We start from the raw sequence: 16387 nt of genomic DNA, 5'->3' as shown, positions 1-16387 counted from the left end.
CTCCCCTCTGGACCCTGTCAGCCTGTTCCATATTTGAGTGTCATTGGTCATATTTTGGTTGCTTGTTTGTTTTGTTTAGATTCCTGTTAACGGTGAGATCATATGGTATTTGTCTTTCACCACCTGGCTTATTTCGCTCCGCATAATGCTTTCCAGTTCCATCCATGATGTTGCAAAGGGTAGTAGTTCCTTCTTCCTTTCTGCAGCATAGAATTCCATTGTGTAAATGTACCATAGTTTTTTGATCCAGTCATTGACCGATGGGCATTTAGGTTGCTTCCAACTCTTGGCTATCGTGAATTGTGCTGCTATGAACATCGGGGTGCATAGGTTCTTTTGGATGGGTGTTGTTTCAGGGTTCTTAGGATATACTCCTAAGAGTTGAATTGCTAGGTCAACTGTATTACAAGGCCACTGTAATCGTCTTACTGACTTTTATAGAGGACTGTAGACTTTGGAACAATTTATGACAATGAAACTGACCTTTTGAACTCTGTAGACCTCAGTCTCAGAGGTAATGGAAGTGTCTCAGACTTAGAAAGATCAGTTCTCCAGGGGTTACCCGTACCCCCTAACTTCTTCTCCATGGACCCCTTGGCCTTTTGTTTTCTGAATATAATTTACATATATGGAGGGCAAAGGAACACATTTAAGAAGACTTTATAGGCATAATGTGACCACTTTGTTTATAATAGGCCCAGAACATTGATTTAAATTATATCACTGTTGTGGTTTTTCAGAGCCATTCCGTCAGATGTTAGCATCTAAAATACTTGTCAGTACCAAACCTTTTCCAAATGAGTAGTGCTGTGACGTGTTCTTTTTGTATCACAATACCTGTATGGACACATTCTTTTAACAAGAAAGATTCAGGTATTGGAGTTATGTACAGAAAGAACAGGAAAGCCCTAGTCATAAAGTTTCTTTTCTGCCTCCAAATGCCCTCCCCAGAACTGGTCGATAGCTTCGTGTGTATTCTTCTCTTGGTTTCCTATGCTTTTGCATTTACTTATAGGTTTTGCAGAGATATTTATGTATTTTTGACCCAGATTTGATTATACCATACATATAGGGCCTGCGTGGTAGGGTAATAATCTGGGTGTAATAATTTATCGTTTTAGTTTGAACATTTCATCTAAAATGCCATCTGGTGTGCTTGAGTGTGATATTGTTATGTTGCCAAATTATGTGCTTATGCTTTTGTACTAAAAGATTTTGTAGTAAAAAGGGTTGTTACTTGTGCTGGACCCTGTGTTATTTTATAATTTGCTTTTTAAGTATAGGACATTTAAATTTACATTATTGTATTTTTAAAATAGTTTGCTTCTGTTTAGATGATCACATGATTTTCTCTTGTCAATGTTATAAATTGCATTAAAGGATTTCTTAATTTTGAACCATACCACTTTTCTCTCGATAACCCTTACTTGGCTCTTATGCATTAATTTTTTAATGTGCTAATGACTTCAAATCGAACATTTGATTAAAATTTTATACATCATGTTTTTAAGTGAAACTGTCTTATTACTTAATTGTTCATTTGGACTTTCCTTGTCTAGTTTGTAGTTAGAATTATTCTGGTTCAATAAAATGAGTCAGGAAAGTTTTCACCTTTTCCTCTGTCCTTAAGAGGCACAGACATATAATATGAGAATATTCTATTCCCCAAATTGTCTGGACAAGTTACCACTTTTTTAGGAAAATATCCTTGATGACTTTTTATAGTTTCCCATGGCTACTGGTCCATTGAGGGTTTTCTATCTCATCTTCATTCTTTAATATTTTACTCTTTACAGATTCAAAGTGCATTTTCACATGCATTGGCAAATATATATACAAATAGTTGTCTCATCATTATTATCTGTGTTAAAAAGTCATATGTCGTTCCTCATTTTTATTTCTAACCATGTTCGTCTTCTTTTTTGTCAAAATTGGGTTTGATAAGAAAAATTCATATTTCTTTGATCTTTTCCTTTAGATTCATAGCCAAACTAAGAACCAAACATGTCCTCACGTTATAGTTCAGTGTCGAATTATAGCAAGAATTGATACATGTGCCACTGGAGTATAACAGAACATCTCAAAATGCCTCTTCATGTCCTCGTATGTGTGCACTTAAATTTAGTCTATAATAAAAGTGGTATTTCCAATCAGTGGTGGAAACAAGCTCTATTTAGTTAATGGTGGCCACTGTCGCACTTCCGAGGCTTGCTGACAGCTCCATGTCACGTGACCTTAGATCTTTCCTGTGATAGGACAGGCGCTCACTTTCTGTTTTCACCTCCACGCCGGCCTGGCCTAGAGCATTGCTTTTCCTCTTCTTGTGTCTTAGGCTGCGAGTGCCTTTTCCTCCAGAGTCGGTAAGATGTAGTTTCTATGTTTCAGGACTTTCACCAACATTCTGGTCTGCCATATTGCACATTTGGATGTTTTATGATGAATTTATGTATTTTTTTTTCTTACTGACATTTCTGTTAACTTTGTGTAAATTTAGTTGGGTGAAGAGGTGGGTGTCTGTGTTTATTTCAACATTCTGGTTCAGTCTGCCATCTATTTAGTTCATTATAACAAAACAATTGTTATATAAGTGCATCTGAAAGTGATAGGGCCTTTAGAAAATACCTCCCACCAAACAATGGTAATTTTAAAAATCCATCCTCAAACCCCTCAGAGAAGCCTCATGGGATTTATTTTTGACACTGTGAAATTTCTAATGTCACCTTCTGTCCTGGCTCTATCTTACGTTTCTCTATTTTCCTGTGCTTTCTTTTTCTTACTTTTCAGAAATGCGTTTTCTTCCAGTCATGTTGTTAGCCATTTCCGTGACCCTTCCTCGTGAGAAAGTCCAATCCACTTGGCCCGCACCCAGCTCTCCCCTGACGGGGACACTGAGTGCCTCCAGCCTCGTTTTTCTTACTCGATGTTTTTGGCACAGTGAACGTGTGGCTTTCCTGAGTCTGCTTGGAATATTGCTCTACTGTCCCCCTGTTTAACCTTTTCTCATGCATTAGGAATGAACTTACCTTTCACCTACCTGGACCCCACTCCCACCCCACTGGCAGCCCTCTAGGCTGGGTACAAGGCCTGGTGTGGTTCCCTCAGCCCCTGGGCACAGTCAACTGGAGCACTGATCTCATCAGACTGTTGAATGTACTGCTAGTGGATACGTGTGCTCAAGGCAAGAACTGTATCTTATTTATCTGTATTCTCAGTTCCTTGTGTGGTAGGTAATTCATGCATATTGGATGGCTAGATAAATGTATAAATAAAAGAAGCATGGATAAGTGACTGAAAGAATTGTGAGCCATCTTAAATCCTCCCTGGGAGGAAAAATGGTTATAAATAAATAGACATATAATAAATAGATGTACAATAGTTTTCTTCTTTCACTTCATGTAATGCTAACTCAGTGCCATTGTCACAGGAAGACTGCTGGTGGCGATATAAGTGCTGCTGGAAGCCCACTGCAGACCCCAATGTCCCCAGGTGCTTCTTCCCCAGGAACTGGGGCTACCAAGTCAGCGATGTCAGCAAGGAAAAGCAAAGCACAGGTGGGCACTGTGTCCCCCATCAGCTCTTTATGACCAGGTTGGTTAACAGCAAAATAAAGGCTAAATGCTTCTCTCTCTCTCTCTCTCTCTCTCTCTCTCTCTCTCTCTCTCTCTTCCCTGGCCCCCAGGGCTTACTGCCAGGTTGCAAAAGTTGCCAACCCCATCTCTCTTTGGAGTTGATGTCGTCAATGCCCTCTTCACAGCTGAATATCAGACATCCCACCGGCTCCGTTTTAAGGTCAGTTTGGTAGTTCTCCTTGACTGTCTCTCTGGAGAAAGCAGGGCCCCGCACGCCGGGTGCAGCATAGTCTCCTTTACCCATTTCGTAGACATGTGGAGGCAGAGTGTTCCTCTGTTTCGCTCTGCCCGGATCTCCGGATTTGATGGGCAGGCTAATTTTTATTTGGGGGGGACACGTGATTGGGGGATTTCTTCTTGCAAATCAGGAAACACAGGGTCAGGAATGAGAAGCTGTTTGCATTGGGGGCCATGTAGGGGTGAGAATGTTTTGTAGCTCTACAAGGAAGTGGGCTTATCTGGACCTGTCCCTTTGGTTTTTGTTTTTTTTTCTGACAGATCACGGATCCCAATAACATGCGCTATGAAGTCCCCCATGAAAATATTAAGCCGTTTAATGGCACTGCTGGTGCCACCAACCTGAGCTATCATATCCAGGTCACTGATAAACCCTTCAGCATCAAAATAATGAGGACGAGCAACAACAAAGTCTTGTGAGTTTTTCGACACTCTTTGCGTGTCTCTGGAATACACAGTCCCAGAGTCATTCATTCCAACTTCCTGTGGGCGGGTGATCGGCTAATTACACTTGGGAAAATGATTGAAGCGCAGAAAAATGTCAAAGCTGTTAGGACCAATCGTTAACACTGTTTAATTTGTCATGATTACAGACCAACAAAAACCTAACATGCGGTGCCCTGCTTTGCCGAGTTATATAAATAATTTCGTGTTCACGTAGGTTATGAAATAGGGAATTTTGTCATTTTGGATAACCATTCACACTGGGACTCAGCTTCCCTGTGCATCATTCCAAATTATGATTTCCTGAGAAACTTACCATCAGAAACCGGATGCTAGCTAGCCTGAGCTTAAATCACAAATTGCACTGGAGGAATTATAAGCATCAATGTTGGCAAAACCTGCATTCAGATGCTGGTCCACACGCCTCACCTGTGTGCTGTGTGCTGAGGTGCAGCCCCTCACCTCCCCAGTCTCGGTTTCTTTGTCCAGAGAAAGGGCATCAGGACGTCACTGTGGCTATGTGTCCCGAGGTCATGCTTGTAAAGCACCCAGTGTAGTGTATACATAAAGTGGATGCACAGAAAATGTAGTAAGGTCACGTCTGTTCATCCTTCCTGAGTTTCTAGTCTCACATCTCCAGGGCTATCTATGCTCCTCTAGCATGAAAGAATCAGAGACAACCTAGACAGCCCTTCTTCAAAAGCATGAAAGTGGACGGTAAGACATGAAGCCACCGTTCTCGAAGGGTAGACAGTGGAAGCAGAGAGAGCCAGAGGTAACTCTCGCCCTTACTCCACCACCCAGGCTGAACACGGACATCGGGCCCCTCCTGTTCGCCCAGCAGTACCTGCAGCTGTCCTTCCGACTGCCCAGTGCCAACGTGTACGGGCTGGGAGAGCACGTGCACCAGCAGTACCGCCACAGCATGGCCTGGCAGACCTGGCCCATCTTCACCCGCGATGCCGCCCCCACCCAGGTGAGGGCCCCTCCTCCTGACTGCTCGCTTTTCAGAAAGTAGCCTATAGGGGAGGCAAGCTACAGAGGAAAGCGACCTACAGAGGGGTGTCTGTTTGCTGCTTTGCCCAAATGAGATGTCCACGTTGGAGAGTATTTGTTCTTCTTGAGGTGTATAGACTCACAATACTAATGCAACAATTTTAAAAAACATTTCATGTTTAAATAAAATATTATTTAAGGACTGTGTCATAGCTAGTTTGCCTTCCTCCTTCCTCCCTTCCTTCCTTCATTCTTCTTCCTCTCTCCTACCTTTCCTTCTTTCTTCTTAGCATTTTAAATTTAGTCTGCATTCCAGCCAGGTGCTAACACCAGAACTTTTCCTGGCTATAATTTTAAATTATTAAAAATGCCTGATTTTGCATAGTTCTGCTGATCTTTTCTACTTTACACACCAGGCTGCTTCCTTTTCTTCTCTTCTGAAATTTAGCGTAACCAGTACTGTTTCCCTGAATACCAAGGACTGATTTTGCAGCATCCCACAGGGAGCTTCTGAGAAGCTTTCTGTGTATTATAATCTCATATCTTTTATTCCCACATCATTAACAATGACACACACTATCTCTTTTTATACCAGTGTTCTCATCAGGGTCCTGTGGCAGGTTCAATGTGTTGTCTTCCTTTTCAAAAATTTTAAACTTTATTACTATCAAGGCATCGTATGTTTATTATAGAAAGTGTAGACAATACAGTTAGGCATAAAGAGGAAACACACATTTTCTCATAATACCATCACCTTCTACTAACCTTTTATTCTATGTCATTGCAAATGTTTGCTAGTTTTTCAATAATAACTTGGCTGAGGTATAACACGTACCACAAAACTCACTTGGGTGCACAGTGCAGTGATTTCAGTGCCCCTCTGAGCTGTGCGGTCATCGCGGTAACCCAGGTGTAGAAAACGTTCATCTCCCCCGTAGGATCGATCCCCTTACCCTTTGACATGGAACTCCTGTGTTCAGCCCTGTGCCAACTCCTGCCTCAGTCACGAATCTGCTCTCAGTCTCTATCCATCGGGCTTTTCTGCCCACTTTATGTAAGGGAAGCAATGCCAGACAGGATCCTTTGTGTCTGTTTCTTCCACTTCACGTTTATGAGATGTGCTCATGGTGTTGCATGTATTTAACCTTTTGATTCTTGCCATTAGAATATCCCATTGGATCACGCACACAGGGATGCGAGCATTTTCAGACCTTTTTTGTACAATGCTAACTACATCCAGTGTCGACCCAACATATGTTGTGTGTGGCTTCTGATATTGCTTCGGGTGGATAAAAACATTTGAAACCGACGCTATTATTTCTCTCCATTTGTGTGGACAGGGCTTGATTAACCTGTACGGAGCTCACACGTTCTTCTTGTGCCTTGAAGACACCAGCGGCTCTGCTTTTGGAGTTTTTCTGATGAACAGTAATGCTATGGGTAGGAAGCATCTCTTTGTCTTGGCAGGGGTGGGGTGGGGGAGCTGCTTCTGTAACACTGATTTGCCTGGTGAGATTGGTGTTTACCAGAAAGCGTATCAGACCCACTGTTGTCCTAAGGAAACTAGAAACAGAAAGTGGTTAACCTGCCTGCAAAGTGGTTAATCCAGCTCACACTGAAAGCTACTTTTACCAAAAACTGTGTCAGGGGTCTCTTTTCGTGTCATGCTTCCCATGGTATTTTGTAGACTATAGGGTTCATTGATAAACATGTTCCAAAGGTGCCCGTAGATCCCAACATGCAAACCAGGCTGTCCACCGCATCGCCCACCCCTTCCGCACTCCAAAATCTTCCCCTTCCAGCTTCTGGACTAAGGGTGCTAGCATGAGGTTGTATTTGTCTTTTTAATTGTAGGTAAAATCATCCAGTAAGTTTTTAAACATTGTTTGATTACGTCACTAGCACATCCCAGACATTTGAATTTTTAATATGGCCAAATCATTCATTGAATTTGTTCTTCTTCTTAAAAACATCGATTAATTCCTCATGGGTGTTGTGCTCATTTAATATTTTGTTAAACTTCAGCAATTGTATAAGGAACGGCTGTGATTTTCAAAATAAGGCTGAGACTGTTTGGGGTAGCTCAGGTATTTGAAATTCTGGAGAAGACCCTGTGTGCAGCCATGAAATCCTAATAGCTCTTATTTCAACCCTTTCAGAGGTCACCCTCCAACCTGCTCCTGCAGTCACCTACCGTACCATCGGGGGCATCCTGGACTTCTACGTGTTCCTGGGAGACACCCCGGAACAAGTGGTTCAGGAGTACCTGGAGGTAAGGCTTTGCAGTGAGACAGTCATTATTCATTGTAGGTGCAGCCCAAGAAAAATAAAATTGGGGGGGTAAATCATGGATTACAAATGTTGGGATTGTGAGTCTTTCATTCATTGTATGTTTATTCGGATGCACATTTATTGGGCGCCTTCTGCATACGAAGGAGTCACTGTGCAAAAGGGTTGAGAAATGTACAAGGCAGATGCTGTGTTCTTTTCAAGAAGCACATGGTCCATCCATGTGTGATAGGTCATTCCAAACATCAGCAAAGTTGATTCACGCATTCAATTAATAATAATTTAGTGAGGAGAAATGCCGCGGTCCGGCCGCAGCAGGGTCCAGGGGTCCCTCGAGGTGAGGATAGGCGTCGGCGCTGGGTAACAGGCAACTACACAGCTCAAAGGCAGGTGAAGCACTGTTCCGTTTATTGCAAGTACAAGCAGGTTTTTATATTTTCATGTCTCATAGTGATTTAATATTTACAGGTGCAAGCATGATCAGTTAAGCAGAAAAAATTAATACAAAGGTAATTAGGAAAAGTACAAAAGTTCCCATAATTTTTAATTATGTTGAACAAAATTGTTTTGACCAGGAGAACCATTAATCCGACAACTTAAAATAGCTCTATGTACAGAGTTTAAATGTCCTATTATTTATCAAAGTTCTTAGAGTTAGTTATGGGGCAAAACGATACGCTAGACTGAGCAGAGGTTAGGAACTCATTATAAGCCTTTGTGATGTCTAATTTAGCTATCTATCTTTCTGTCTAAAATATTTCTCTGTGTACTAAGAACTCTATCTTCTTAGTAACTGTTTTTTACATGCTTAATAGCTAACTAGTTTCTCCTATCTTTCTGCCTGTCTAATTCTAATTGATATATATCCCTATTCAAGGTAAAGGAGGGGCTGTTATTCCAACAACTTTAGACATTCAGGGGCTATTTCATTAGAGTGGATTTGCCTCAGGACTTACTTAAGGGGGCTTCCTTGGGTATTCCAGGCCCCCTACTAGCTGATATCATTATATCCTACAATTGCTTAATCAGGTCAGGAAAGGAGGTGTTATTTTGGGGAAAGGCCAAGGTGATATTGTTTTCAGCCTGACTTAGTTGCTGTTCAGCTCTGAGAATGGTCAGTATTTCTAGGAGATTCTAAATTATCAGAAAGGTAAAGGTTAGAACACCAAGAGACAGCAAGATTAAGATCAACACCACATATCTATTCATGCCACGTCCGCCGGGCCGGAACATGCTTCTTTGAAGTCATCCTCCCCACGCTCGGACTTTGTCAGACAGCATGGTTGGTGCTGGGACTGGACGTGGCAGAGAAACTATGTAGAAGGAACAGTGCTATTTATTTTGGACTCAAATTGTAAGACAGGAAGGAACATTAGACATCATTTGGCCAAACTTCCTACTTTGCAGACGAAAAACTCAGGTACTGCAAAAGGTAGCAATTTGTTCAAGATGATGCATAAAGGTGTGTGAAATATAGTCCAGGTGCCAGCCAATTTATAGTCCATTAGGAGAACTATGGCAGCCTAAAAGAATTATCATTGGAAACTCCTTATAATAGATACCGTTACTGAGGCACAAATAATATATGGGAATGCAGAGGCGTGAAAGAAAGCACGGTGTTGAGGGGACGGTCCTGTGGGAAGCGAGGGGCTCTCACGGAATATTATAGGATAGGACTCTGTCTGGGGTCTTCTCAGAATGTGGGCTTGAGTGACCTGCAGACTTGGGTTTCAGACATACCAAAGCGTTCCTTCACCATCCCATGCTGAATGCTGTCAGTCCTTATTCCTCGGCACACACAACTACTTGAGATTCTCTTGGACATGTGTTTCTTTCCTTCAAGCGCTGGGTGAGCAGAGCTGTTAGCTTTATGCCACCACATCCCAAGTGCCTCTATTAGCACCTGTCATATCGCCAACAATGAGGACGTATTTATCATGTGAATAAATGTCAGTTCTTGCCCCCCTCAGCGAATCCTGTTATTCAAGCATGTTATGCAAATCCCATCATTTGCTGATGTTGCAGCTGGCTCCGGGAGTGTACTTAGTACTTAGTAAAGAAAGATGGGAGCTGTGGAATTTTGCAGATCACCCTCAGCATTTACTCTGGGCTCTGATTTTGGATCTGGGAGCTTAACAGAAAGTGAAATGGAGCCAGGGCTGTCTGTGTTGGACAACAGTGTTTATTCCCAATGCTTAGACACTCCTTTACTTTTCCAGCTTGTTGGACGGCCATTCTTGCCTTCCTACTGGAATCTTGGGTTCCAGCTCAGTCGCAGGGGTTACGGTAACATCGAGGGGTTGGAAGAAGTTGTAAACCGAACTCGGAAAGCTGGGATTCCATATGTAAGTTGGAACTTCTCTTATGCATTTTGTATCTTTTATTTTTTGTACCTAATTCAATTTATTAGTTAAAATATACTGGGTAGATGGGTAGAAGGATGCACAGGTAGATGGAGGGATAGATAGGTAGATAAATAGATACATATATATACAGAACTCCTCTTATAGATTTGCAAACTAAACCTATGTCATCATGGAAAGAACACAGTCATGGAGTGAGATGGATATGATTTTGAGTTTTAGCTTTTCCTCTTCTAGTTTTGTGCAACATTGGACCAGTTAATGACCACCTCTGTGTCTTAGTTTCCCTCTTCACGAAGTGAAAATCTAAGGCTTTCCCTGGTGGGCGGGTTGTGAGGAATGCCTTACTCTATGCACGTAAAGCATAGAACACAGAGGATGGACCCCCTCAGAGTGGGCGGCTGTTCTGTAAGAGAAAGCAGCACCTGAGTGGCATGGTTAATGAGTGCTGATTATGATGGTGATGACTTATGGTAAGTGAGTTTCTCATAGTGACCTTGAGTACTCCTTCCGGGTCTAGCAGACTAATTTCGAAAGCTTTGTGGTTGTAAAGTATTTATGATGTCCAATGTCCACTAGTAAATAAAAAGATCATTATTAAGTGCCTAATATTCTCAAAACTCCCCCCCTGGGGATGCATAACATGTGATTAATGAAGTTACCAAAGCATTTTATGTGGGGCTTGACCTTGGGAACTGTAAGGCAAGCAGATGGTTGGTTGGTACCTGAAGGAAGACGTTGCAGCTGGCAATGATTTTGGCCTGGTCTCAGGAGTGTTCAGTCCCCTCTCAGAGTAGCAACAAGGTGAAATTTTTCCCATGAGAAAACCTGCTCACTGCGCTGTTTTGGTGTTAAGGAGAAATGGTTATGTATTTCGTTTTACTTCTCCCATGTCTGCTATCTGCAATTTCAGGAGGAATCAGGCCAAATCTTGCCCCGTCTTCATTGTTTTCTAAAGTGCTCTCATATTCGTGGTTGGCCCTCACTGACGGGCATTTTGTAAATGGAGAAATGTAGATGGTGCATGGGAAATAGCTTCCCTGAGGTCACTGCAGCTAGCCAAATGGCAGGACCAGGATCCACCAACAGTCCTTTCGGCTGGCTACTGGTGGTGGTGGTGTCAGTCTCCCCTCAGACCTCTGATGGGGAGGGCTTGTCTGAGGTCTTGCTGACTCTGAAACAAATGAGCTTTTCTTCCACAGATTGGATCTTTCCCACTATATGGCTGTGGGGGGGCCCCTGGGTCCTAAATGACTGCTCAGTATGAGAACAGATGGTGCTGCATTAGCAACAGGCCACAGGCCACATTTTCCTCCAGGCTTGTAAGCTAGAGTCTCTAAGGCACCACTGCAGAAGGAACACTTATTTCAAAGACCTTCATGAGTCTCTGAAGTAGTGGCACAGTGGAACTAAAGAGGACATGGAATCAAAGGGCCTGTCACCAAAACTCCAACCAACCCCCTACCCACTCTTGCATGTGACCTTGGGAAATGTCACTTAAACCCCTTCAATTTTCAAACTTCTTACTAAGCATAACATCTGCTCCCACAGGTTGGTATGTGAACACAAAAATAATGTGCGTGTGAGAGTTTCATTAATGAAAGCTCTATCCCTTTGTCATTTGTCTTTGTTCATTATTACCAGAGAAGTTTTATAGCAGAAGACTGTTTCCTCCTCTTATGTTATAGTCTAGCTTGATGTCTAGGGTCTAAGTTAGTACATGGTTATAACATTACTTGTGGGCTCATTCAAACAAACAATGAAAGAGCACCTGTTTTATTATGAGCATCTAAGCCCTCAAATCACAGGGACAAGCCACCCATAGTCCCACTATCAGATTCCTTTCAATACCTTATGACAGTCATCTGTCAAGGCAAAGAGACAACCTGAGAGTGCCTATGTCCTTCAAGAAGGGCTTTTTGACCCCTAGGAAGTAGCCAAGTCCTAGAAGTTCCAGGATCATGGAGAAAATATGGCTCCCATTTTAATGGCCAAGGACTGGAGTTACTGTATCAGCGTGGTAATATTGCCTGGGTTCTAACTGGCCATCACTGTCTTCCAGGACGTCCAGTACTTGGACATAGACTACATGGATGGAAAGAAGGACTTCACTGTTGATGAAAAGGCTTTCCCTGGTCTCCCAGGTTTTTCCGAAAACTTACACAAACATGGACTGAAATATGTCATTATCATGGTATGTTGAAACACTTATTTGGTGGCTTTTTTTCCTTTAAAATGCAAAAAAAATTATAAGAACAATATTTTATTATCTTGTTTGTTTTCTAGAATCCTGGCATCTCAAATGATTCTGACTACTCTACCTATATGAATGGAACTAAAAAGAGAGTGTGGGTCGTGGGGGACAATGGCTTTGTCCTTGGGCAGGTAATTTCTCAAAAAAAAATCAGAGTACATGACAGTCATTTGGGGAAGTTTGAGCTTTTGGTGGGGCAAGGGGTGGAAGGAATGCCAGGCACTAATCGTGGCTGTAGAGGTTTCTGTTATTATTTTTAACCAGTTGATGTAATAGTGGAATGATTAAAATTTTTAAGGATTTATTTTTTTAGTTGAAATGTATTTGACATATAACATTGTGTACATCGAAGATGCCTACCATATTGATTTGATACATTTTACTATTTTAATATGGTTGTCCTCATCACCATAGCTCCTCTAATCACATCACAGACCTTCCTTCCTTCCTTCCTTCCTCCCTCCCTCCCTTCTCTTCTTTCCTTCCTTCCTTCCTTCCCTCCCTTCTCTTCTTTCCTTCCTCCCTTCCTTCCCTCCCTTCCTTCCCTCCCTCCCTCCCCTCCCTCCCTCCCTCCCTCCCTTCCCTCCTTCCTTCCTTCCTTCCTTCCTTCCTTCCTTCCTTCCTTCCTTCCTTCCTTCCTTCCTTCCTTCCCTCCTTCCTAGAATGATTAAGGTCTAGTCTCTAGAAAGCTTTCCCCTGATCCTCTAATAATACTGAGAGCTGACAGGCAATATGTGATTAGAAGAAAGTGTTATTTATTCTTAAGTCTTCTTGCCTTGCAATTTCTATTTCTTTCTCATGACAATAAATTCAACCGTGATAATGGAGCAAGATGCAGATAGGCTCTTGTGAAATCTATCTTAGCTCATGTATTTTTAGTTTACAGGAGACTTACAGAGCCCAGCTTTCATTCTGAGGTAATGATTTCAGGCATTTAACTAGGCTGCTTAGGAACCAATTTTCAGGGGAAGTTGAGCTTTTGACAATATTTTAAATCAAATCATGTAGTCAGCCTTCTCTGGCAGTTACGTGTGGGGTCAGCCCTCAAGGACTGGATGATGGGAGATTTACTAAAACTGGTACTTCACCTAAAAGTTCACGTGGCTGTGTTTCTTGTTGCTCCTGGGCAATTAACTTTGCAAAACTTGTCTTTTTAGGGTTATCAGTGACCCCTTACCTAACTGCCCACTTAGTTTTTACCATCAACTTTGTGTACAATACTTACTTCTGTTGATTTTCTTTCTCATTGGTTTTAACTTTTCATGAAACAGTAGAGAAGTTTCCTTCCTTCTCCAAACCAATTATTTGCTCTTACTATTTTGTTTGATGTGAATTTCTAAAATATCAGGTAGACTGATTTCATGTGCAAGTACAAAATCAGGCCATGGCCATGTAAAAATTGTTTTCTTTATTTGAAAAGTTGACTGTCTAGACCTGTGAGTCTTTTCAGTAATACTCTTATTGAAGTGGTATATCATCAGGAATTTGCATATAATTACAAAAATCTAATTATAATAGAGAGCTACCTCCAAGTACCAATAGATAGCAAGAATTGTTTGATCTAAGATGTTGGCCCAGGTAGTAGTGCTAGAGGTGGTGCGGGTTAATTATGAAGGAATTTGGTTTAAATGAATGTTCCAGGGCCTGCTCCAGGTACCATGTTGCTGTAGGTGATTACTTTGCCACACCACCTGTTGTTCCCCGAGGTTCAAAGTTACCTGTGTTTATTATGTGGTGCCCCATTGCCTACAACAAAGAACCAGGAGGTAGATAGATGGAGAGAGAGAGAGATACTCATTATACTGCCTGAATGTCATGTTGTCCCTAAATGACAACCTACAAATTTGTTGGGAAAATAAGCAACAGTGTATGCACAAAAGCTTGTATCCTGTTAATTCCGAATTTTTGGCAACTTGGCTATGATCATGTCTTTGTGCTATTTGTGGAAAATGTTAAAATGCAATCTGAAAGAAATAGATAGGATGAGAAGTTAGAATATGAAATATTTAACCTAAGAAGCACAAGATTCATTTAACCATTTAAAAAAAGATTGTTTATATGCCTCAAACCAACATCTTATTTATAAACAGCATTATTCAGGGCAAGTTTTAGATGATCTTCAATTAGCAACATATTAAACAAAATCAATCATTCTTTTCTAAAATATTATCTAGTTAGGCTTTCTAGTATTTTAAACAATTCTCTCAAATGGCCTGACGTGATGAAATTTTGCTTTCTTTTTTTAATCACAGCAAAAAAGGCATTTGATGGCATTTTTTCTATGATAGCTTCTCATCTATCTAATAAGTTGTTTGTCCTTTTTTCTTGCTTTGGTTCCTTGCATCTTTTGTAACATTCAGGTTAGGGAAGAGAGTCACCAGTTGTGATCTAAAATGGTGAGTTACATGGGGGCTTCCAGTAGAAGAGTCAGTAGCCAGAAATGAATGCATGAGTGACCCATCCAACAAACCACCTGGCCTTCTTTGTCCTTTAGGGGTATCCTGGATGGACAGTCTTTCCTGATTATACAAATCCAGTTTGTACTCAGTGGTGGACAGAGGAGTTGCAAAGATTTAATGCATTTCTGAAGTTTGATGGAGTATGGATTGTAAGTCGTTATTCCAGGATTAAACTTATTTTGGAGACAGATATTTCAAATTTTGAGATGAATTTTGAGTCTAATTTGTAATAAAATAGTTTACTTGTCATAGTGATATAAAAATCCTTTTACTTAATGCTGGGTTTATATGCAATAAATTAGATCCCTCAAAACTCTGGATTTTTATTCTCATTCTGCTACCAACTGGTTAAGTTCTTTTTGAGAAAGTCTTTTGCTTTCTCATGGCTTCAGCTTTTTGCTTCATTTTTAGCTTTAAAAAAATACTATTTCACTAGAAACTACAGGTACTATTATTTCTAGCAATGGTTCATTAAAATTCAAGGTAAATCATCAGAGAAAAATTTAGTGGGTACCTTTTAATTTTTAGAGAATAGGAAGTGGAGAAGAGTGAAATTTGAAAAAATTTTTCTGTTAGCAGGATTATGCATCACCTACTTTTAATCTTCTTTAAAAAATGGATTTTATCTCAATTGTATCTTCTTCTTGCACTGCATTAAGCAGAATAAAAGGGAAAATTATAAAATAGAATATTACCCTATGTTAGGTTCTTTAAAACAATACTGAAACCATATCAGTAACTATAAAATCATAACTTGTAAAAATTAGCCTATGAGATGGTATTTCTTAATTAACTGATTGCAATCAATGTGTAAAGGTTAAATGTTCCTGATATCATTTAGAAATGAAAGGTACCTTAGATAAAATCTAATCCAAAAGATGATATGCTCTGCTTTCTCATCAGATCATATTTCTCACCTTTTACAAAAGATGAAACAGAGGTCAAAAAAAATTAAGAAGATTACTTAAGATCCCAAAATCTGTTAATAAGAGACCCCAGCTATCCAGCTTCTAGTTCAGTAAACATTCCTGAACAGCTATCTGTTAATCGGTGACTCTTCAACTCTATGTGTTTTGTGTCTTTGAAGGAATTGGATGAAGTCTCTAACTTGCTTCCAGTTTCTGACCATAGTTGTGAAACCAACCAGTTGAACTTTCCTCCTTTCACTCCTCGTAAGTTTTTACCTGTTTGCTCTGAAGCAGGCACGAGACATCTAAAACCACCTCAGTGGAACTCAGTGTGGCCAGGAGCAATTTTCCTTCTCAGTTTAAGGGACCACCCCTCTGAAGCCCCCTGACCACCCCTTCCTGGGGACCTCACTGCATTGTTTGTTCTCTGATTGCCTTTTCACTGCCGTAATCCAAGGGCAAGAATGTGGTGAAGGTCATATCTCCCATGGCGGTGCCTCCTGTGTCAAGTTCTAATGCTCCCACCCTGCTCACTGCCTCTAAACCCCTTTAAAACATAGTTCACATTTAAACTTCATGACAGTGTCAGAATACTGGGAGTACACATTACCTTCCATTGGAGTAAATCTGTACTTTGTATGCGTGTTTGTTTAGCTCATGACCAACAGCATTGTCAAGGGTTCCTGCTAGTCCTTCCTATTTTGAATCTCATTTTCTGTCCAAGTCAATTTTCCAGGCCCTGATTTTGAAAGAATGTGTGTGTGTGTGCAACAGTATACTCTTTGCAGAAACAAATGCATTCCAACCT

General features: G+C 41.0%; 1 protein-coding gene across 1 annotated transcript in view; it reads left to right on the top strand.

Annotated features, from left to right (window-relative positions):
- MGAM2 (maltase-glucoamylase 2 (putative)) overlaps nt 1-16387 on the top strand; it is a 77875-nt gene that overhangs the window by 5864 nt on the left and 55624 nt on the right. Inside the window, exons 2-11 of the mRNA XM_037049287.1 lie at nt 3680-3789; nt 4128-4282; nt 5115-5286; nt 6647-6746; nt 7466-7578; nt 9815-9940; nt 12021-12152; nt 12245-12343; nt 14707-14820; nt 15759-15843. Of these exons, the coding sequence (XP_036905182.1) occupies nt 3680-3789; nt 4128-4282; nt 5115-5286; nt 6647-6746; nt 7466-7578; nt 9815-9940; nt 12021-12152; nt 12245-12343; nt 14707-14820; nt 15759-15843 (1206 nt within the window). The remainder of the gene's footprint in view (nt 1-3679; nt 3790-4127; nt 4283-5114; nt 5287-6646; nt 6747-7465; nt 7579-9814; nt 9941-12020; nt 12153-12244; nt 12344-14706; nt 14821-15758; nt 15844-16387) is intronic.

This window comes from Sturnira hondurensis, unplaced genomic scaffold, assembly GCF_014824575.4.
Source record: "Sturnira hondurensis isolate 20B ecotype Veracruz unplaced genomic scaffold, ASM1482457v3 Scaffold0006437, whole genome shotgun sequence".
Classification (NCBI taxonomy): domain Eukaryota; kingdom Metazoa; phylum Chordata; class Mammalia; order Chiroptera; family Phyllostomidae; genus Sturnira; species Sturnira hondurensis.
This window is presented reverse-complemented; position numbering and strand designations above follow the sequence as displayed.